The sequence below is a fragment of the Mycetomoellerius zeteki genome, unplaced genomic scaffold (genome assembly GCF_001594055.1).
Source record: "Mycetomoellerius zeteki isolate Tzet28-1 unplaced genomic scaffold, Tzet1.0 scaffold706, whole genome shotgun sequence".
NCBI lineage: Eukaryota > Metazoa > Arthropoda > Insecta > Hymenoptera > Formicidae > Mycetomoellerius > Mycetomoellerius zeteki.
Genome location: NW_017257727.1, coordinates 166,437 through 190,918, shown reverse-complemented (window position 1 = coordinate 190,918; position 24,482 = coordinate 166,437). Strand labels below are relative to the sequence as shown.

The following is a 24,482-nucleotide window of genomic DNA, read 5'->3' as shown; positions in this document are numbered from 1 at the left end:
GATTAGACTTTTGACTGGATTAATTTCAGTTGGAATAGACTGTAACTTATATTAAGTTGCGATGTAACATAATTTCGCGAACGATTTCTTCGAATTTACTGGATTGTCGTAGAGAAACTTAAGTACATTATGCTTCAAATTTAATATTTCTCAAGGATCGAAGTGCCGTGTATCAATTCTCATCCCTGCAACTCATCCGAAGATGTAAATGATGCTGCCACTGCGGCGACGTAAAAAAAAATCATGCACCAAACTAGATCTTTTGACACGTCTCTAATCGAAATCAGTTTAATGTCATCGTAGGAATCGTACGTGCGTGTAAGAGAAACAGAAATATGTATAAAAAATGAGCTGTAAGTATTATTGTAATTCCTTTTCTTGGGAAACAGTAAACGAAAAAAAGACAGATGAATTCTTGAAAAGATAAATGCAGGAAGTGCGTAAAAGTTTATATGTAACAACATATCATGAAACATCGTCGTGCATAGGCTTAGTGTAACAAACATCATGTGCTTATAATTAAGAACAGTTTCACTTGCACTTACAATCGATTTTTATTTCACCCGTTAGCCGTTATATCTTTCATTAATCTACACGGAAAAAAAAGATTGACTGCTGCAGCAAATTAGATGGTAAAATATGGCACAGCATTTTTAATTGGCTGCAGCAGCTAATTTTTGATTGCGTTAGCCTATCCACAATGTCAGTATAGGATTTCGATAGGCTAACACAACCAAAAATTGGCTGCTGCAACCAATTAAAAATGTTATGCCATATTTAACCATTTAATTTGCTGCAGCAGTCAATCTTTTTTTCAGTGTACCCTTACAATTCTTTTATTAATCTTTATGTTTCTCTAATTAAAAAATAACGCACGCGCGCGCGCGACTAATCGATTCCATAAAATTTGTAATAAGAACAAAATGTGTGTGAAGTATCAGTCCGTCGATTTTCCATGCTATTTCATTTTAGAATATTTAGATAACTGTAAAAAAAGATTAGCTGCTGCAGCAAATTAGATGGTAAAATATGACGTAGCATTTGTAATTGGCTGCAGCAGCTAATTTTTTGCTGCATTATTTATTTATTTTGGTTGGTATTTATTCAAGACATTAATCTAATTATAAGACATACAGACGGTCTTCAATAATAAGGTTTGTTCTTTTTAGCTAAAGTTCTTGCACGATTATTATTAGTCCTATATCTTTTTATTATGTTGGATATGACATTAGAAGATTTAAAAAAAAAGCGCATAATTTTTCTGATTATTGCAATTTAAGTAATTTTGACCGAACTATGGTACATTCTCTGGAGAAATAAAAAAATTAAAAAAGAAGAACTCAAAGAATTGAAATCAATATTTACAGCTATTAAAAGAAGCTGAAACTTTCTTCCCAGCAACGAAACATACCTTGTATATTTTTTTAGCTCAACCGTACATAACGGGGACAATTGTCGTTTAGTACATTGAAGGGATATCCGACCGGAGATTACGGGAAACTGTCTTCTAAAAAAAAAAACAGAAGAAAGGCTGTAGAGAAAAAATTATAATTTCGCAACAATAAGATATTAATATGGCATTATGAATATACATACTCATTTCTAAAATATTTATATAATAACAAATCAACAATTATAAAATTTCAACCGGATATATTCTCGGATATTAATGATATCCGGCTATCCGGTCGGATAGTAAAAAAGTGCCGGATAATACCGGATACTTTCCGAATATCCGGTGCATCCCTAGTCGAAATATTCCTATCATTATTGATGAATGCTCATCATTATCAGTTATAATAATAATTCAATTTCTATAATAATAATAATAATAATACAGCAAAATGCAATAATCTTATTGACCGAATAAAATTCAGATCATCTAAAATCTGTGTGAAAAAATAAGAATAACTAGAGACAGTTGGAGACAGTTGGAGACTCTATAAGAATTATAGCCTCTAAAAATCATCCCTTTATTAAACATTAAATGTCCCTTTATTGTTGTGCGTATCCAGGCGTTTTATTGTGGTAACGCATCATTGCGTAGACGTGTGACGCGAATAAAAAAAGAGACAGGATAATGGCCCGCAGAATATTTATTTTGAAACAGTTGGAACCTTTTTTCATCGAGATAGGACTATGTCTAGATCTAAAAATATAATCCAATAAGCGCAAAGAAAACTTCCAATAGTAAAAAAAAACGTTTCATTGAAGATGGCCAATTTCTAACATTTTTTTATCTTTGTTTCGATTGTCTATCTAAGGACCGCGACACAGACTTTTGCATAACGTATAATGCATAAGAGAAGTAACCAAAGTTCTTCTTTTCCGTAAAGTGGAAGGAAAGGAAGGATTCAGATTGATTGATTCTCTTATGCGTTATGCATTATGCAAAGGTCTGTGTATATCGCGGCTCTAAGGATATACAGTCAATATACTACAAATGCTTAAAGTATTTTTTGATTGGTCAATTCGTAAAATTCTTTTTTTGATGATTGATTAAAAAAATGCTTCAAAGTATTTGTGGTGAAACTTATCAGACCTCATTCTAAAAGAATGATAATGCGAAAATCGTTAGTTTATTCAAATATTTCGTCTAATGATACATCAATACGATGCATCAAAATATAGCAATTAAAATAGGGTGTAATTAATCAGATTCTTTCAATCCTTTATCTAAATGTCCATTTTACATTTTTTCTCTTTTTCACGTAAAAAAAATAACGTGAGGAATAAGAATGCGCGTAAGAATGAGATAACAAAGACAGAAGAAAAGATATGAAATTTATCAATGTACAATAACATCAAAAGTAAAATTCCCTTCCAGAAATTTTAGAAAGTTTCTTTTAGAAATAAAGTATAAATTAAAGCTTCATCTAACATAGAATTTTATTTCTTGAAATTCTCAATTTTGAATTAATATACAAGTGTAATTAATTCAGCCACAAAAAAACAGATTTTTAATTTCAAAATTAACAATTTACAAATAGTTCGATTAATCCTATGATATTTACAATCTTTATTTAAAGAATGTCGGTAAATTCATGACGAAAAACAAAGAACAAAGTTCACTATTAGTCATGATAAAAACTGGACCATATCATTATTCTAATGGGGATCAATTCTAATTCATTAAAAAAAATATCGTAGAAAAAATTTATGAAAAATTCGAAAAGTTATAAAATATTCTTGATATTCAATTCGAAATTTTAAAAAAGTGTAAAGATCACAATTTTCACTAGGACGATGTTATAAATTTGTAAATAGCGTTTGCATGTAACTCTCTTTTTTTTCTTTTCAAACAATACTCTTGAACGACCTCGGTCTTATTTTTAGTAAATTTTAACAAAGAAGAAGCATAAAGTACAAGAATGTTTTTCTATTGATTCAGGTATAATATTTCGGAATGCAAAGGACTAGTATTGAAAATCTATAGGTATTTCTTTTGTGATGAATTTGTTATGTGCTCCCTAAAATGAAATTTAGTAAAGAAAGAAAATTCTACCGTATACCTATTTGAAATTTGATGAAAGCAAAAAAGGAAAGTTTGAAGTCTAATGCAAGAAGAACATCGTATAGATAAAAGACAGATTTTACGGTTACATATGTTCTCAGTACGTTTCTCAGCTCAGTATGTCTCGGACATTCAAAGGATACAGTGCGAGAGTTCTTACCAAAAAAAATACTTCTCGTCGAAAATTAATTTGTATTAAAAAGAAGAAGACGCTGTAAATTTACTTCATATCTCCTTGAACTTGTACACTCTTGAGACGCGTAAGATTGGTACGTATATAGACTGCTATTGAAGTAAGCGTACTGTTTAGAAATAAAGGTGGATAAATATGTTTACATTGCTCTCTCACGAGACCCTTATCGCCTTCCCCAAACGATGCGTGATAGATCTGCGCTTACACATGAACGTCTGACGGTGAACGTATCGATGGGAGAGGTCTCATTTGCCGTAACAGTAGTGACAAATTGATGTGATTTTTACATTCCGGGTGTCAGGCAGGTGAATCGTATCAATTTGTCGTTATCGTTATCGCGCGAGCAATCATTTTTTTTAAATTAATTTAAGATAAACGCTTTACTGTTCCGCGACTGTTATCGTTGAGTGAAAACGCTTGTTCATGTAATAGTTTGTTGAGATATATACGTTCACCCCGCTCGACTATTAAAGTTATTATTTCCGGTTTCGAGACGTGTTTGTGAGATGAGTAAACTTGTAAGGAAGGATCTCTATGAAATTGTAATCATGATAACACGCATAGTAGTGCAACGTTCGACGCGCCTCTACCACGTGTGTAATGTCACGTGGCGTGCGCATTTACACCAACTCTCCCGCAAGGGCTTGCTAAAGAAGTTAACACTCCTGATCAATCACCTGGATCTGCGGATGATCGTCAAGTGCTTCAATCGGAGACTCTTCGCTGACGACCCGGACATTCTCTCTATCGGCTACAACGAGATCGTGCGACGTGGTGTGCGAGATACTGTTTACGTTGAAGTTATAGTGAAAAAATACGAAATGTTATATAGTAAGTGAGAGATTTTTCGTTAATGATATAATTAATATTCTAATTCTGGATATTGTAATATCCAGAAGACATAATTGAGTGAAACGACGGATAAGAATAATTAAAAGATATCGAAATTTTTCGGCTTTTGCTAAGTAGAAGTGTATGAAATAAAATTGAATAGTTGAAGTTCGATCGACTTTAAATAATAAAGTAAATTTTTCAACTGAAAAGTATTAAAAAAGTATTAAAAAAGTATAAAGAAAATGAAACCGAAAATATGTTGTAATATTTTTTAATCTAGAATTCTAGAACTTTTTAGAACGTTTTAGAATCTTTGTTTTTCTTTTATTATATTATAATTATTTAATTTAAACATTATTATTTTATAATAATTTTTGTTATGAGAAATAGAAACTTTCGCGTGTAGAAATGCAAAAAATAAAAAGAGCACTGTGTTCACAGTCTCACATTAATTTTTCATTTGTATAGTTTAAAAACGTAGATAACAAAGATACTGTTAATTGCAGTATTATAATGCTCTCTTAATTTTTAATACGATGCTGCGATTCGGCGACTAGCGATTAAAGGAAGCAAAATAAATTGATAAAATGAAAATTCTTTACAAAAAATGAACGAATTTTCTACAAGTCGCCTTTTCTAGAAGTCTTTTAAGACGCCGCACCATCCGGCGCCACGCTGTCTCGAATAAGCAGAAGAGAATGAATATACCTTTTGTTGAGAACAATAGATACCATATTTCTCAATTAGGGTTCAGATAGATACAAAATACTTTCTCAGCTTTGAAATTTTGTAACTCTTAACGGCAATGTTGGTATCGTTATATTATCGTGTTGCGCAGATAATATTATATATTATATAAAATATATAACATTATATTATATAAAAAGAAAAAAAGCTACACAAGGATAATATATCAGTAGATATCGATATTATCGATTAAGAGTTAAAGAATCTTAGTGCAGATACATTCAGGTTAAATGGACGCTAAATAAAAAAAAAGTATATTAAAAAAATAAAGAAAATGAAATAATAAATAGAAAATGTTTTATGATATTTAATTTAGAATTTAAAATTCTAGAATGCTTGCCAAATCAATCTTACAAAAAGTACTGGAAAATTGCATGCAGTATTCAAAACATTCGACGGGTCGATGTAAATTTAGCGTCATGTCCACTGCACGAAATGCTGCACATATTACTTATAGCGAATTCGATTGGACGCACTCACTGCGCACTAGTGCAATTAAAGCCGTTGTACATAAAATAACGTAAAGAAATGTTTATAAATAAACATAGAAATCGATCAAATCATGAAATACTCAGTATATTTTATTGTACTATTAGGTAAAATATGTATTTCATAATTTTAAATATTTGTATTTCATTTTTATACTCAAATTAAATCAGTGTACAACGGCTTTAATATGCACCAGTGCGTACTAGTGCTTCCAATCGAATTCGCCATTAATTTGTACGTCAAGGTACTGATTACAATTATTTATTTTGAACATTAAAAACACTGTTTAGTATTTTTAATACTCGAAATAAATAACAGTATTAAATTGGTCAGTATTAAATTTCTGTAAGAGTAGATCAGACTTTTTGACCATATACTGTACAAGTGTGTGATCGAGCCGAGATTGGATGAGCTTGGCTTAGCTTTTAATGTTCGCAGCGTTTTATGCGGACATGACGTTAAATTTGCATTGGTTCGTCGAACGTTTCCAATATTAAATTGGCTAGAATTAAATGACGGACAAGAATAATTAAAAGATATCGAAATTTTGCTCGACTTTTGCTAAATAGAAAAGTGTATGGAATAAAATTGAATAGTTGAAGTCTAGTCGACTTATAAATTTTTCAACTGAAAAATATAAAAAAATATTATAAAGAAAATGAAATATGTATCGTGATACTTTATTTAATCTAAAATTTTAGAATTCTAGAATTTTTAGAATTCTAGGATGTTCTAGAATCATTTCTCCCTTATTTTATTTTGGATTTCTATAAGAATAGATCAGATCTCTTTGTATAAATGCTGCGCAAGTTGTGTGTGAATGAATCGAGCTTAGTACACAGAAAAATATCATTCTATTGTTAAGAAAAGTAATTACTCAATTAATTTTCTTTTTTTATCTTTCAATTATCTTTAACAAAAGAATGTTTTCTTCATAATAATCTTGGAATATACTTATTACAAATTTTAACAGAACTCATCAATATGTATTCAAACTAAGAATTTATTTCTTTTTTGAATGTTATAAAGATATAAAATTGATTGAAGAAGTGATTTTATATAATAAGTATAAATCGAGTTTGTTTTAATTAAATAATCTTGATTGAAGTATTAAATTTATTAAGATTAAAAATATATAATATTTTGCATAAATTTGTTGCTTGTGATGAACTTACGATGGGTTTGCGGATACTTTTAAATATTTAAAACAAAAGTTTATCTTTGCGTACAGTATGTATTTTCTGTGTATAGTTTTTAACGTTTGCTGTGTCTCGTGCAGCGGACGTGACGCTAAATTTGCATCGGCTCATCGAATGAAGGGAGAGAAAAAAGTAGGAAATGTCAAGAAAAAAGCAATATACGTGTCACGTCAGGTATATCACATGCATGTAATCGAATAATAGAAAATCGTCGCGAGACGGAGTCGAACGTATTCTATTTTCGCGATCGGTTTTGAAATTCTGAGAGCACGATCGGTTTTTTTTCTTTTTTTTTTTCCGACGCACAGTTACCTCGTTTCAGGAAAAATATCTCTTTTCAGAATTTCGAATTACTCGTCTCAATTCCATCTTCCTCTTTCGCCCTTTTCTCCGATTTCCTCTCCCCACTCCTGCGCACATTTGCGCTCGGTAGAGATTCTATAGAGTGCTCGCAGGCTCGGCACTCGGCAGCAGCGCTCGAAAAACGCCATTTATGCGGTTGACGTGAATACATACGGAACTCACGGAAGTCTCGTAGAGTAATCGAATAAGAATCGTAGTGATCGCACGCATTCATCGTTTTCAAAGATTTTCGAAGCGCGCCCTTCGATATACGGAAAGATCGATTCGACGAAGCGAAGTGAGTGAAAACGAGGCGTTCGTGACGTTTTCTCGACGGCGACGATACGGATATCAGTGGCGGGGCCATCTCTCTGGGGGATCAGGTTAGGTCGATTATGCGAAAAAAAACGACAATGGCGCTGCGGATTTTCGGGATGCCAGAATAACCGACGCGGAGTGTTTATTCGTACTGACACGCGGTCACACGTGTGAACGCACGATTCATCCACCTGTGTTTAATCCAGAGGTATCTTCTCCTCCCGAGTGAGAGACGGCATCATGTCGAACGGGCTGGCATTGTTGAACAACAACCAACAATCGACTCCGACAAGTACGAGATGGCTCTATTGATTTTCCCCGCGATGCACTCGCAGTGAATACCATCGTGTGTTCATACGCCTCACATTAATTTTCTTATTTTCAGAATGCGGCGCGTCCATGACTCCTGCTAACGGTAATACACTGTCGGAGAACTCGCCGAGCGGTCATGCGGCGCAGGTAAATCGAGACGAATTTAATAATTCCTAACGTAAAGCATGCCATCTTCTCACCTGTTAGTGAACACCTGGCTGGCGTTGTCATCAGAAATACGAGAGAAAGCTGACTTAACAGATTTGATCAAAGTAGTCTGTGATATTTAGTTAAGTAGAAACTTTTATAGGCTTTAATTCCAATACATTCCTTTAAACAACTTTTTTTTTATCAGAAATAAGAGAGTAAGTTGACTTGACAGATTTGCTCAAAGTGGTCTGCAATAGCTGATTAGAGATTTTTGTAGGATTTAATTTGATTATGTTCGTTCAATTTTTTTTTCTTCACCAAAAATAAGAGAAAGTAAAAATTTTTGTAAACTTTGATTCGAATAGAAATTTTTTTTTAACTTGGAACAAGATGAATTAAAAATATATAGGATGGCATTTTTATCTCTAGTAAATATAAAAATGCTATTCTATACACATTTTTAAGTCGTCATACTTTTACTCTAGTAAAGCTTTCTCTCTTATTTCTGGTGAAACAATGCAAGGTGTTGACTTACTAACAGAGAAGATACAATTTTATTATAGAGATGATTTTAACTAATTTATAACAAAATTAAACAGCATAAATCAAGTTGGCTCATTTCTGTCAATACTTAAGATAAAAATTTGTGTACAGAAAGTACCTTGAGATAAAAGATTTTGACCCGTATTCAGAACGTGCTTTTATCTCTGAAATTCTATAATATGCATAACGTAAAATATAGTATGTTATTCGCTAACGTTGTTGTAAATGCTTTCTGAATTCGGGCCATTGTGTCTTGAGACGCTTACACCTACCTGTCGGTTCTTTGTTATTATATTTATTAAACAAAGCATGAAATTAAATTGAAAAGAATGATATGTACTAGATTAGATAAATATTTACTTCTTGCATTACAGTTTTGAAAGGGAAATGTAAAAAGATATTTATTTATTTATTTATTTATTTATTAGAATTGAGTCACAAAAAGAATATCAGATATTTTCAAACTGGTATAAATACTATAATAAATATTTTTAATGAAATATTAAGAAAACAAATTATTTTGGATCAAATAAACCTAAACAGACTAGCAGAATTAAAAAATTGGAATGATATTAAAACTTTTAACAACAAAAAATTACAAGTTTCTTTTCCGATTTCTCATACTGATAATGATAAATCAAAGACTGCAGAGAGTAAAATAATCCAGTATAGTGTCACAGTTGTTTTCATAGCTTTATTTTGCAGATGGGACAAGGAAATTTACCCAAATCTCAAGTTCTCAAGAGAGCTTCAGAAGTAGATTTAGAAGGTAGGTTTTTACTTTTTACGTGTATATATCAAAAATTTCATAAAATATTTAGAATTTTCTACAGCCTTTGTTGTAAATATAAATCATCCCCATAAATTGACGTGAATGCCCTATGTGTAACGAAAAATAAATTAGAGAATAGTTTTATTGAAAAATAATATTTTTATAACAATTTTTTAATATTTCGTTAATTCTCATTTGTTTTTTACTACCGCCTTTTCCAAAAAAATAAAATTAATTGAAGATGTTTTATATTTATGACCAGGCTATGTGTTCCTTTGTATATTTAATGTTTAGTATTTATTTGATAACACAGAAGTAATAAACTTTAATTTGTTATTTAATCAGATATTATCAGCGCTAAAAAGCGTCATAAAAATCCACAACCAAAAAACGCTGTATGCGCATTAAACGAGTTAAAAACCGGAGCTACATACACTGTTGTGGGACAAACTGGACCCACACACGCTCCAATATTCACGATTGCGGTACAAATTGATGGTCAAACGTACGAAGGAAAAGGACGCACCAAAAAGATGGCAAAGCATGCAGCCGCGGAACTTGCTTTACGAAATATTGTCCAGTTTAGAAATACACCTGAGGTTCACCAAGCTATCAATACTTGCCAGCCTGTTGTGCCTCTTGAGCCAGATTTTACGAGCGACGTGACTGAACGTGATAACCATCTTGTCAATGCATTTAAAACATTAACGCAGGAGCCAAAGAATACTAATAAGTTTTTAGATAAAGGTCCAGTGGCATTGATTAATGAATTATATCCGGGCGTTGTATATAACTGTATATCCGATAACGGAGAAAGTTATGCAAAGTTTACTATATCTGTAACAATTAATGGTGAGACATTCGAAGGAACGGGCCCAAGTAAGAAACTGGCAAAAGCCGCAGCCAGTAAAGCCGCTTTAGCAAAATTGCGAAACGTCCATAGTTCTTCATTTTGTTTATCATATCCTGTTCGAATCAACTTTCCCTCTCCAGAAATGTCTTTACCGCAAATGCTAGCTGACCAAATTGGCAAGATGGTTAATCAGAAATTTAGTGAACTCATGGTAACCAAACCGCAACACGCACGACGTAAAGTTTTGGCTGGTGTTGTAATAACGAAAGGGCAAGACGCAGAATTAATATGTGTTGCCACCGGTAAGCTATAAATTTATTTTATTTCTACAATATTTAAACAAAAATCTTGGATTATCTGTGAAGTATTTACTAAAATATATACATTTTTTTTTGTAAAAGGTACAAAATGCATCTCAGGCGAGCATTTAAGCCGAAGCGGTAGTGGTATAAATGATTGTCATGCGGAAGTAATAGCACGACGATGTCTCTGTGAATATCTTTACAATCAGCTAGATTTGCACATCGGAAATGAAAACAATGCCGACTCTATCCTTGAACCAACCAAAAATGGATTCAAACTGAAGCAGGGCATCCGATTTCATTTATATATAAATACCGCTCCTTGTGGTGATGCGAGAATTTTCTCACCTCACGAAGAGAACGATGCTATAGACAAGCATCCCAATAGACGAGCTAGAGGTCAATTACGTACGAAGATAGAATCTGGTGAAGGGACTATTCCTGTGAAGAGTAATGAGGGTATTCAAACCTGGGATGGTGTAATCGCAGTATGTATTGTTTGTGTTAAAGGCAATCATACATTGCAGAACATTGCGAAAAAATATTCAGACTACTTTTTATCGATGTTTTACTTTAAAATCTAATTTAAAGGGTACAAGACTGCTGACAATGTCGTGTTCGGACAAAATAGCTCGGTGGAACGTACTTGGTGTGCAAGGTGCACTCTTAAGCCACTTCATCGAGCCAATTTACTTCCACAGCATTGTCCTTGGCAGTCTCTTAAATCCGAGTCATATGTACAGAGCGATATGCGGTCGCATTGAGAACACTATTCAGGGTTTACCACCGCCATATAGACTTAATAAACCTTTAATGAGTCTAATTACATCTAATGAGATCAGACAACCTGGAAAAGCGCCTAATTACAGCGTCAATTGGACACTCGGTTTGTACATATTCTTAATCTCTCATAGAAAGAAATATGTAAAATAATTTAACGAATATATATATTTTTTATTACCTCAGGACAAAACGAAGCCGAAGTCCTAAGTTGTACAACTGGCAAAGATGAAGTGGGGAAACCTTCTAGGTTATGTAAACAAGCATTCTTTAAACGGTTCTTTAATCTTTTACGTAATCTTCCGACTATAGACAATGTTGACGAAGAAGGTTGTCGCTTGTACTTGGATGCAAAATCTTTAGCACAAGATTATTCTGTAAGTAATTACATCTTTGATATTAATAACAATACATAACAATATGTATGAAATATTGTTTGTTATATTTTATATTTCATGCACTGTTATGTAGCATATCTTGTCTTTTTTCTTGGATAGCTTGCCAAGACTCAATTGAAGGATGCTTTCACGAAAGCACAGCTTGGAACTTGGGTGAAAAAGCCACAAGAACAGGACGAGTTCTATATCGATATCTGACTAAATCAGAGTAACAGTAGTCTAACAAAAAATGCAAAAAGTCCACTTGTCGGATATGTAGTTCCTAGTGCAAAATAGATCGCTCGTTCGGCGTGTCATGATATGGCAGAATTTGGTATCAGTAAAGCATAAATCGTAGGATCTCGTGCATGTGTTCTTTTGCGCCCTATGATCTCGATATATTTACCGTGTTCAGAATGTATTACGAATTATCGATAATTATTAATAATTTCGTTGTGTACGGTGTAGTCGATAGGAAGATTTGCATCAAAACTTGCATTATTTTGACTTATTAATAGCAATAAATATTGTTGACAAAAAGTCGATTCAGCACATATCTATGCGGAATTTCGTAATATTAGCATAACTTATAACGTATTGCTTCTCATGACCTTTCTAATTTTGCTGCACTATATGAAACAGCTGAAAGGACATATTTGATAAATCTAATCTTTTTATCAGCAAGAAAATTTTGTCATGTTATCGACATTCCTGCATTTTACTCTTTGTCCAATGATATACTTGCATAAACTATATGGCTAATTGGTCATAATTTCGAATATATAGTTTTGAATTCGAAATAGCTTTAAGAGGCAAACATTAGTGTCTTAAATAGGCATTGTACCTACGACGTCCCCAGATAACATTCTATGTCAGACATACGTAAATTTTACAAGTAATTGCAATTTTTTTTTATAACAAAATTATAATTTGTCGTCTAGTGTAATGCATTTAACACTTATACGCACGTGTGACACGAACATCCATGTATCATATACTATGAACATATCCTTGCGTAAGTGTGCAGGCAAATTAGCGGCGTCAATCACGATCTTGCATATTTCTATCTCGAAGTATCCGAAACTCAGAATTTTATTATTCCTGAGTTCACACGAAATGCTATCTGGGATCTTTTTGTAGGGCATTAGGTATCGTAGCAACGAATTAAGTTGCACTTTGCATCTTCAACGGCTGTGATTGGATTCAGATCTGACAAATGATCTTGATCGTAAAAAGTAATTGCAAAATTCGGCGAAAATGGCAGGACAGAATTTCTCATGAATGTTTGGTTTGCATAATTACAACTTTTTATTACAATAGCAATTTATAATTTTGTTTATCTATTATTATTCTTGCTAGAATCGGAAATATTATTTCTGCTGTACTATTCGGAAATATAACTTCAATGATTACCTTCCGATGTTTACAGCGAAGATTATTGCATGGGTATTGCGCAAAAATATTTACAGTGAATTAAGAACGCATTGCAAGTATTCAATATTAGGATCATAATAGGTATTCGTATGTTTTGTTATACAATCCTAGGATGCGTTCCGATTTACGCATGAAGCGCATGATGCATTATTTGTCCTTGTTGTTCATCAAATAATAAAGAAGGATAAAACGATACATCACGCGCTTTATGCGCAACTCGGAACGCACCCAGTTTATATTGATCAGATAAATTTTTATCAAAGAATTATAAAAAAGGTGCATGATTGAAAATGGTAACTGCTATTACAATCATCCTTTGCATTTAATAAAAGAAAATAACTGTTATAAAAATCATATTCTTTAAAACAATACACTATACTGTATTCTTCGCGAGCAGTAAAATCTAAAATCACGAAAATTGGTTCCTTTACATTCAGTTTCATGCAAAAAGCAGCAATGTCGAATGCTCATATAAAAAACTTGAGGCAATAAATAATGAATCATGATTTTAGAGCACATGCATTTTTTTATTAGATCCTGTGATAGGATTTTATCTGACTTTCTAAACTAGGATTCTTTTTTAATATGTATGTCAAATTGCAACTGTCTGTCCGCAGCCAATTCAATGTAACGATTGGTTATTACTCTTTCTATACGTATATATTAAATATACGTGTACAGGAGTTTTAAACAATGCAAGTGATTGGTGGTATAGGAAGAACACAATAATAATTACTTACGTGACGTGAATGATTACATAGTTTTCCAGATAAATATGTTAATAAGTATACTCATAGTATATCTAGAGAGAATCCTAAGGTCATTGCCTCACTGTGCCAGTATTAACATCGTGCAATTCTGCCGTAGTGACACACTGCCCGCGTCGGTCCAGTTTTGCATAAAGAACTTATTTAATATGGTTTAATGTGCAAGAAAAAGCCAAAAAAATCCGTATTATTTTAGAATTGTCTAGGTAATCATGTTAAAATATAAGTCTGGTCTTATTTCGGCTAAATATTTTCTAAAAGACAAACAAATCTTTTGTTAAGCGTATGTCACACACGCAATTGATTTTATGGCGACCCCATTAAAAATTTTTTTATATTTTACGTTTCTCGATTAATATGATGAGCTGATATATTAACAAGAATTTTTATTTTAAGATTATTGGAGCATTTGAAAACTTCGCCAAGGAGTAGCTTACTAATTTACTTTTTTAAACCCGAGATACATTCCATTTCTATTTCGTTTCTGTGTGATTCTTGTTTCCATAAAATAAATTGTGTGACGACAAAGTGTTTGGCTCACGTATATTGAAATCGTTATGTGATATCAACCGTGTATTTGTGCCAAGCGCAATACGCACCAACAGCTCAATGAATTTTGCTTCGTCTTCTCATCATCTGTTTTCTAATATACATTTCATCGACATAACAATATAGTCAAGTATTCAATAGTGAAGGTGGAAAGAATTATTTAATATGCGCTATGTCATGCAAATAAGTATCATACTATCTACAGAAAAAATGCTTCGATACGTCCTCATCAATATAATTTTTTTTTATTTTCCAGAGAATACCTTTCAATACACATATATGTATATTAATAAAATATGTATGTTTTATGTATATGTATATGTATATGCACTTGCATATATATATATGTGTAGCATGATGTATACATATGTTTATACTATATGTGTATATACATGTATACTGGAGGATATTCTGCATATGGAAAAATAAAACTACCCAGATAGCAAAATGTCTGCAGTCTTCTAGCAGACTGTCAGCAGATTCGAGCAGAAAATGACGGTAGTCTGCCATTAACTGCGTCCGCATTAAGCTTGTGTTCTGTTAACATTGCCTGTCGACATAATGTGAAGGCAAATTGTTGGCAGAAACTGAGTAGATCCTACCAACATTATCTGATTCTGTTATGTTTTTTTCTAGCAGTCTGTCAACAAACGTACATCTAATTCTGTAACAATTCTGTTGCTATTTTGTTGGCATAATGTGTAGCAGACATTTAAAAAAGCTACCTTCTAGATACTTGGCTATCTGGGTATATATTATAACACATAATTTTAAAACATCTTGTCCATACACGGGCAGTGCGATACCTTCCCTTGCATGTATGATTCACGTAATTATAACTTACCGCTTATTGTAAATGTGCTGCAGTTACGTTATGAAATTTATAAGGTATTATTTTTTATCTGAAATATCTGAGATTACTGTCTGATATGACTTACAAAATAATTGTTCATTTATTGTAAGAATTGTCTTAATTTATTATTCAATTGAAAATGTATTCACGAGATATTGAACGATTTTTCTTTCATTCTCTTCTACTTCCTTGCGCCTTATTCAACAGAACGTGCGAAAAGACATTTATCGTCAATCTTGCTATAACAGCTTGTTTATTGTCTAATTTGCTATATATTTTTCAATGTTATTTGTATATTAATCAACCATAAAACGCTTAATGCTTATTTTTTAATTTTAGTAGTATGCAGATAATTACAGATTTGAAAGTAGATTTGAGCTTTGGAAGTACATTTTTTAAACTAGCGAAAATAATAATTTTCTCAGAAAGGATTGCACGATTACGCATAAAAAAAGGAAAATATTTAATTTTTTTACATCTATCTAATGACGCTTATCTAGAACAAAAGAATAGGAAAATGTAAAAAAAAGTTGAATGGAAAGATTTTAAAATTTGTCTAAATCTTATGTTTGTCGTGTTGCATGCTCCAACATGTTGCAATATGCTCCTACCATAGCTCTTACTCCAGCGCGCTTAATAGAGTGAGTAAGAGGAGCTATGGTAGGAACATATTGGAGCTTGCAACGCGAATAAACCTCTACACTCGTATGTTATTGTTTGCACAGAAAAGTGTACTTACAAATTGAGCATGATTTAAAGTTCAAGAACACTGCAATATTCCATAAAAAAATAGTATGTGACATAAAACAGGCAGTAATCTATTATTCTATAGATTCTCTCTATCATCACATATGACACCCAAAGTAATGTAAGCATTAAAACTCGGCGTTCTTACTATTATTGCGGCATTAGTTATCAGTATTACTATTTGCAGTATTTTAACAATGTTATTGATTATACTTGAAAAAAGAAACGAGGTGATTTTAACTATTATAGATCATTTTTAGGTATTAAACCTACTACTGTCATTTTTAGGTATTAAAAATTACTGTCGAAAGACAGATATTTTATTGTTAAATATGCAATACGGAAAACGAGTTCGAATTTATAATATAGCGTACCTTATTAAATAATGATAAAATTAGGGTAAGACTAGGTATTGTTTTTCTTTTTGATCTCTTCTTCCAGCATAACGTGAGTTTGCGAATATCTTACGTACAGAATATAATTGCATTTTATTATCGCACATACAGTATGATATGATATAGTATAGTATGATCTAGAATATCACAGTAATAATAGTTCATTCCCTAAAGAATAAAAAAAAGACCCAAAGTAAACCACTCAAAGTAAGTTGTAGAAATATTATTAAATGTAGCCAATTTTACTTCGATTACAACTCTTCATTATACGCTCAAGTATGTACTATGGTCGAGATCCTGAGCAAAAATCAAGTATTATAACTGTCGAGTGTAATATGAATTTGTAGTCGATTAGATTTTAAGCTTGACTATAGTGCCTCTAGATATAAGTAATTTAGAAATTAAAACAATCTAGTTGAACTTACAAAATAAACTTTTATTTACCAGATTCTTGCGTATTATTGTTTTGTCATTTCCTTCAATACTTTTCCTTGAAATAGATAAAAAAAAAGGAAACAAAAATATATTAATTTTAATTGTTTTTTTTTTTAATTATTCTATATAATAAAATTTATTTTTCCAGCATTAAGTATATGAGGAATCAATTTAATTTCGGCTAAATGAAACACACTATCATTTTCTTTAAACAACTTTATAATACATATTTTGACGTTAAACATCTTGTTTGTCTGAATTTATCTTGAAGCATTGAAACAAAAAATATGTTTCGCTTGCAATATAAATACGTGTATGTGTGTGTGCGTGCGCGTGTGTGTGTGTCTACGTAATATATAAACATTTAATTAGACATAATAAATAAATCTACATAAATACAAATATTTTTAAATGCAATTTGAAATAAAATGATACTGTAATATACATATATATACATATATATATAATTTATGTATACGTTATGTGTCTATGTGTATATATACATAGTTATATATATAATAACTAATTATTAATTGTCAATTTATTTTTGTTGATGCTGCATTGTTAATTTTGCTATTTCTTGACCTAATGTATCAATATTTTCCTGAAAAATAACATTATATTAAATAACGATAAATTGTCTCAATAACGTTGTCTATCTCAAACAATAAAAAAAATACTGAGCAATTTTATAAGTCATTTTTTGGAGCAAAAATAATTTCCTTCGTTTTAATCAAGTCGAAATATATTACAGTACGAAATTTTAAGACTAAATTCCAAGAGATAAAAAATGTCTCTAAAAATTTGTTAACTTACTAGATGAAAATACATAAAAATCTTTAGTACAAAATATGAATAGAATACTCCAAAAATGTTTTAACATACAATGAGTCACATTTAATATTATATATCACATTTTTAAATTTCATTTCATATTTATATTATAATTTTTATTTGATACATTTACCTTTAAAGTAATATTTTTTAGTAATGCGTCTTCGTAAAGCGCTTGTAACTTTTGGTTTATTTCCAAGGAAAGTTCTAGAGTCATATTCTCATCTGAAACTCTATGATTGTAAACAGATGCCATTATACCTCCACGTCGTGCCAATTCTGCCTGCAAGTATATGTATGCTTGTTTAGAATATATATAAATGAAGTTAAATATTATGTATGTGTAGATAAATTAATTACTAATTTTGTTTGACAACTTAAAAAACCTGTTTTCTGACACTTACGATATCTCTTCGGCTTTTGATATGCTTGGATATAAAAAACGAAAATATCTATTATTATAAAAATTTAGCTTTAGATTTAGTAATACAATGATTTTTTTAAACAGACTAGTTTTACCATATCTATTCTCTACATGTATGAATACGATAAAATGTAATTAAATAAAAAAAATATTTTTTGTATATATACAAACCTTGTATCTGTCACTCTTGTTACATGTCAATGCTCCAAAGTTTTGATGTAAAATATAATGTTGTATTATTTTTTCTTTCTTCTGTATATCTTCGAGTAACGTCTGCGTATGTTCTTTGAAAAAATCTAACTTTTCAGCTCTTTTTACATTTATATCTTGCAGTTTGATGATGCGTTCCATCAATACTTGTTTATTAAGTTCTATCGAGTTAATATGATCACTATTAGCATTGTTGTCTGATAAGGCACCATTTGATGTATCACCTAAAGAAAAAAATATACTTTCAACGTCATAATCCAATGATATAAATTTATAACAACTCATTGATACGAATGAGACATTGAATGAGATACTATCAATATTAAACCTGCTAAGGAAGTGTTAGATCCAGTTCTGGATGCAATATCTAATGAATTACTGGGAGACGTAGTTTCCAACATTTCTAATTTTTTATGACATTGTTGCAATTCCCGTGTCAATTCCTTTATGGAAGTTTGATGTTTCCTCTTTAACAACGTATTTTCACCCTGACTATCCTCCAACTTCTGGGCTAAGTTCTGCGCGAGTTTAGTTTGTTCGGCAACATGTTTAGCTAGAATCTCACACTCTTCTCTCCGTTTTCTTCGTTCTTGCATCAAATCTTCTTCTAAAGTTTTGACTCTACTGGTCAATTCATTAATACGTTCACGTAGCGGACCTTGTTCGGATTCAAGATGATTCGCCTCCGTTTGAATCGCGGTAAACTCGGATTGAAGACGTACGTTCGTATCTGTCAGTTTTTGCGTAAAGTCTAACATATCTGCCTCCTTCTGGCGACATGCCTGCATGTCGGATTGCAATTCCTCGTTAGCCGATTGTAGTTGCAACAATTTTGCTTCAATCGATACTATACACTCTTTTTTACTGTAAAAACAAAATCATATTTTATAAAATAATTATTAAATAGCACTAAAATTTCATTTAACACACATTATAAATTTTTCAAAGTTATAAAAATACATATAATAGTTTTAAACTCAGAAGTTCAAGAATCTATGGATAAAAGATGGTTTGATGTGACTGTATTTTTAATGCAATTATTATCACATTTTTGTATAGGATATGTAAAATTATTTTATATATGTTTTCGATACTATATACGTTTATAAAATATTAATATATAAAATATATTATTGAAACTATAGTACAATATACTTACTGTTGCAATTGCAGTTTTAATGTTTCTAAGTGGGAGACTTTGTCCAATAATTCGGTAATTTGTTGCTGACGCTGATCCGCGACAATTCTTAAATCACTCAAATCATTTTCATTATTTAATCGAACTTTCTCAGACTCTTGTATTTTTAGGCCAAGCTTCTTGTTTTCTTCAATTAAGTTTTGTTGCTTAGATTTCAGTGTTTCAAGCTCCTTTTGCAACTGTAACCTTAACGTTTCTTTATCTTCCGTAACATGTCTTTCCAAAATCAAACGCGCCTGATGCTCTTTCAGCTGTTGATCTAATGTCACAGCTTTATTCTCTTCAGATTGCTGAAATTTACGAAATGATTCCTGCGTTTCGCGGCGTATTTGCTCGCACTCTTCTTTCATATCATTTATTTTCATCTGCAACATACATCTAATAAATAATATTGATATTCCATTAGAATTGAGAAATATTTTTTTTAAATATAAATAATATTGACATTCCATTAAAATTTCTTTAACGGTGATTAGCAATCGCAAGTTGAAGCGATTACCAAGATCGACAATAATTGTAATTGTAATTGTAAATAATTTATATCATTAAATTGGATAATTTTTACGAAATTTTATTTCATGTTAAAAATGTAATCGTAAACAATTAATAATTTCCAAAGCAATCAAAAAGTAATAAAAAATTTATTCTTTTTTTATATTTCTAGTATCTATGACTAAAATAAAAATCCAACGATATTCATGTAATTAAAATACAATTTTCAAACTACTTTGCATGACTTAAATTACGCGAAAAATAAAATCGTATTGTATTTTACTTTACCAAAGCTTTATCCAATTTTTGTTGAGTATCCTTTTGTGACTCCATTTCAGTTTTAAGTTTAGTTTGCGTCCATTTTAATTTAATCTCTTTCAATTTAACATCCTCTTTTAAATTCTCTATTTCCTTTTGAAAATCAGTTACTTCACGACATTTTCCATCCAAAATATTACATATTCTTGCGCGCTCACCCTGCGTTTGGCGCAACTTGTTTTGTAATAATTCCTGATCCTTTAGAAGTTTCTTAACTTTACATTCCGTGGAATCCCTCGCTCTGTGTGTTGTATACGTCACAAATTAAACTAACTTCATGATACAGATATAATTTAATGTATGAATAATTTATCGTAAATTACAGTCAGCTGGTCAGTTACATATAATAGCTCAACCCCGCCCCCTGGTTTTTTCGCGCTCTAAATCTTTACAGACATGACAGAGCAACAATGTGCAAAGAGAAATTTAAAAAATCTTTCTTTTCTTTTTTTAATTAGTTTGAAATATATATGACGCTTTAAAATTATTTTTGTCTCAATATTTGAAATTTTAAAACTATTGTTGATCATGCCTAAAAAAATGTCAAAGAATCCTAAATCCTAAATTGATCTTATAACTACCTTTGCGTATCAATCAATTGTTTCTCGCTAGTTACATATCTCATAACCATATTTTCTTTCTCTTTATTAACCGCAGCGCATTCCTTCTTCAGAGCTTCTTGCGTTTCGAGCGATGTGTTCAAGTCGACTGTTAATTGATTTACAGTTTTCTGCAAGTTCTCCACTTGTAAGATAAGTGCTTCTGTAGTAAGTGCATTTGTTTCGGTTTCTTGAAACGAATTGTTCGATCGATTTAATTTCTTTAAATACTCCATTCTATCCAGTAGTTTTGAGTGTTTGAATTTTAAACTGGTGTAATCCTCCGATAGAGCAAGATACGACGGATGTTCTAATGAATTGTGTTTTAAAATATTTAAATCTAAAATACCGACACCAGACGAGTCTTCCTTATATGCGTCATCGCATAACTCGTCCGTCTGTAGAAAACTTTTATTCTCATCCGTTTCTCCCGATACATCGCGTTTTACTTGTTCATCGATTACATCACAATCTAATCTATCGTCATTGTTTTTAAGTACATGATACATTTTCTCGTCCAACATTACTTTATTCTCAATAATGTTATTATATAACAGCTGTTCTCTAGAATCATCATACATTTTATTTTCTTTCATACATGGAGATGGATTTACCTCTTTTTCATTATTTGTTACAGTATCCAAATTATTTTCGCTCTTGTAATTTTGTTTTACCGTATAACTCATATCATTCCGATTTGTTGCTGAATTTACATATAATCTAGGAATTACGTCAGTCGAAGAAGATACGTTACTGCAGGTATAAAATCTCGAGGAATCACTTTCGACAGATTTCGATATGTGATTGTATTTCATCGCCAAATGCTGCGGCAGCAAAGCTTTTTCCATGATGTTCGTCGACTTTTCCGTGATGAAATTTAAAAAATTACGGCTTTTATTTAAAAGCTGAACGTTCGACTGCATTATATTCATTGGATTCGTTAGAATAGACATTTTTACGAGTTTGCTATCATCAGCCAATGTCGGTCGGGAAATTGAACCTCGCGCGTTAATACTTGGTACCGCAGTTGAATTCGATTCATTCTTCTTGCATACGTCTACCTCGACTTGATTTCGCTCATTTGTAGTCTTGTTATCATTTAATTGTAATCGTGAATTTATCGTTTCTTCACCAAATTGTTTCATTTCGGATACATCACTTTCTGAAATCTCTTCTTTAAGATAATCTTTCTCTTGTTCCTCTTCTGTTGGATCATTCTGACACGCTTTAATACTCTTTTCGTTTAAGGAACATTGCGAATCGGATAAAGGAGTTTTTATCTCGCTTAATCGATTAAATAATGTGTCTTCTTCATCAGTGCAAGCTTTTACTACGTTTTCCTGTGTATGTATATCCTTTTGAAACACATTAGCTTTATTTTTTACTAAGTACGAATCCAAAGATGATATCGCGGGTAATGAAGCACTTGTACAGTGAGAAAATAAATTACGAAGAGATTCATCATCTTCATATGAAAGGCAACTCTCGCTGCTAGACAATTGGCAAGTTTGAAGTTTTGTATTAGGAATGTCATTGATGGATTTATCCTCTTCAAAAGTGACAGACGAGTTGATGTTGTCCATTGAACAATTTAGTTTTATTTCTCCATCGTTTTTTCTTGACAACGCTGGGTTGCTTTTATTTTCAAACATGTTGCTTCTACAGTGATCACTCCGAACTTGTGAAATGTCATTCTGTATTGTCATTCCTGATGCAAAAATACATTGTTATCATTTTCTTCAGAAATTAATAAGCTTAGGAAAGAGAGAAAGAGAGATGTAAAATAATTTAGTAGATTCAACAGTAAGGAGTATGTACTGTCCATGGTCTAATTTATCACTGTCATAAATTTGTGTTAATTTGTATATAAATAAGCATTATTATAACTTAATCAACAATAGCAAGAAACTCTGACTTTTAAATTATTATACACGAATAATTTCATAAAAAAAACCATCAGTAATATTATTAACATAGCAATCTCATTTTCAATATCATGCTCTTAAGCAGAAACTATATATATATATACATATATCATGTGAATTATATTTTGTTTATAGGTATCTCTATTCTTTACATGTGTTTTACAATTAATTATGATAATCTAAATGCTTTAGAAACTTAAAGCCAAAGGAAATAACAGCATGTATCTTTTAACATACTATATAAGATAATACACTTAATATACTGCAATAAGGAATTACTTGAGAATCATACAAATACATTTTCTGTCTCTCTTTCTCCCCCTTCTCTTTCTATCTTTTTCTTTCTTATATATTTTTTGTCCTTATCTGTATACTATACATGTATTATGATCAATTATGATAATAATCTAAATGCTTTAAAGACTTGAGTTAAAAGAAATAATAGCATATATCTTTTAACATTCTATACAAGATAATATACTTAATATACTGCAATACGAAATCATTTAACTCGCACAAGTACTTTTTTCTTGATTTAACAACAATACTGAAAATAATAGTGGAGACTAAAGAATTGTGGAAACAGCATTGCTTAAACGTTTCAGCTTAAGAACCAAGTTCTTTTACCGTTGACATTTATCTGAAATAAATGACTTTTTTTGAATACAGCTGTTCAATTTGACCTGACATATGCACGTCAAAACGGAATGTCACACGTTCCTGGGCTTGGTTTGTACCTTCGAGCAGACGAACATCGTGCCTCGTGAGCGAACTGACTTTGTCGTATTTCACGGCAAAATCTGTCTCGTCCCCAAAAGATTCTAAATTCTCGCCCATGCCGATCGAAGCTTGCCTGGTTGAACTTAATCTCACGACTTTGCTGTGTCCGCGAGTGCGGGCTCAACGAGTCCCGGCATTACGGGACAGGCCATGAGATGCATTCGAGATTCTCTATAAAATTAGAAAAAGTACACCTATGCACGAGGAGTCGCCCGTCAACCTCGGCTACACAGCTATCAACGAACACGGAACAATCAACAATCACGCATAACTGTCAATAACTATCAATTCCAGCCCCCAGGTGGCGAGTTTCAGGTCACGCGTGCGCCGTCGTGAAGCACGTCAAGAACTTAGAACTGCCACGTGACTAGAGTTAAGCCCAAGACACAATGCGAGGGAATAGCGATAAGCGGGGAGCACAGACTCTTGCATAACGCATAACACGTAATGCATAAGAAAATGTACCAATCAAAGCCCTCCGTTTCCTTCCTTTCCATGAAATAAAGAATTCTGATTGATTGAATTTCTTATGCATTACATGTTATGCGTTATGCAAAAGTCTGTGCTCCCCGCTTAAAGCCCATTATAGGAATAACACGATTTCAATCTATCAGAAATCGGATACACCGGAATACACAGTTTCTGATAGGTTGAAATTATGTTATTCCTATCGCTATCGCTATTCCCTCTCATTGGCTGCGTTCAGCAGAACGTTCGTTTTGCAACTGTTGGAAGTTTCCTTCGCGCTAATTGGATCATACTTTTAGATCTAGAAGAATGGTCCTATCTCAGCAGAC

At 31.9% G+C, this 24,482-nt stretch overlaps 2 protein-coding genes across 4 annotated transcripts; one reads left to right on the top strand and one right to left on the bottom strand.

Annotated features, from left to right (window-relative positions):
* Positions 1–4,213: 4,213 nt before the first annotated feature.
* On the top strand, positions 4,214–12,988 carry Adar (Adenosine deaminase acting on RNA). Of its 2 annotated transcripts, none has more exons than XM_018458184.1 (8): positions 4,214–4,538; positions 8,022–8,095; positions 9,347–9,410; positions 9,759–10,568; positions 10,668–11,056; positions 11,160–11,454; positions 11,535–11,725; positions 11,846–12,988. In XM_018458184.1, the coding sequence occupies exons 1-8, from the start codon at positions 4,214–4,216 to the stop codon at positions 11,942–11,944; spliced, it is 2,247 nt and encodes a 748-aa protein (XP_018313686.1). In that variant the 3' UTR covers positions 11,945–12,988. The 2 variants fall into 2 exon arrangements, with proteins under 2 accessions (XP_018313686.1, XP_018313685.1); XM_018458183.1 differs by lacking the exon at positions 4,214–4,538 and adding an exon at positions 7,481–7,928.
* Positions 12,989–17,396: 4,408 nt separating this feature from the next.
* Positions 17,397–23,951, bottom strand: Golgin104 (coiled-coil domain-containing protein 186). 2 transcript variants are annotated; one of them, XM_018458198.1, is made up of 9 exons: positions 23,643–23,951; positions 20,963–22,688; positions 20,352–20,622; positions 19,533–19,936; positions 18,702–19,237; positions 18,335–18,597; positions 18,144–18,167; positions 17,873–18,022; positions 17,397–17,509 (listed from the first exon to the last, which is right to left on the bottom strand). In XM_018458198.1, exons 1-9 carry the CDS (start codon positions 23,740–23,742, stop codon positions 17,447–17,449), a joined length of 3,537 nt encoding a protein of 1,178 aa, XP_018313700.1. In that variant the 5' UTR covers positions 23,743–23,951; the 3' UTR covers positions 17,397–17,446. The 2 variants fall into 2 exon arrangements, with proteins under 2 accessions (XP_018313700.1, XP_018313701.1); XM_018458199.1 differs by having other exon boundaries at positions 23,880–23,931.
* Positions 23,952–24,482: the final 531 nt, after the last annotated feature.

Coding starts and splice junctions, on each gene's coding strand:
- Golgin104 (XM_018458198.1), bottom strand. CDS start 23,742: ATGGGCGAGAATTTAGAATCTTTTGGGGACGAGACAGATTTTGCCGTG. Junction 18,023..18,143: donor TCAAAAGCCGAAGAGATATC/GTAAGTGTCAGA, acceptor ATATACTTGCAG/GCAGAATTGGCACGACGTGG. Junction 17,510..17,872: donor TAAAAAATATTACTTTAAAG/GTAAATGTATCA, acceptor GTTATTTTTCAG/GAAAATATTGATACATTAGG.
- Adar (XM_018458184.1), top strand. CDS start 4,214: ATGAGTAAACTTGTAAGGAAGGATCTCTATGAAATTGTAATCATGATA. Junction 8,096..9,346: donor CGAGCGGTCATGCGGCGCAG/GTAAATCGAGAC, acceptor TTTATTTTGCAG/ATGGGACAAGGAAATTTACC. Junction 11,057..11,159: donor CCTGGGATGGTGTAATCGCA/GTATGTATTGTT, acceptor TCTAATTTAAAG/GGTACAAGACTGCTGACAAT.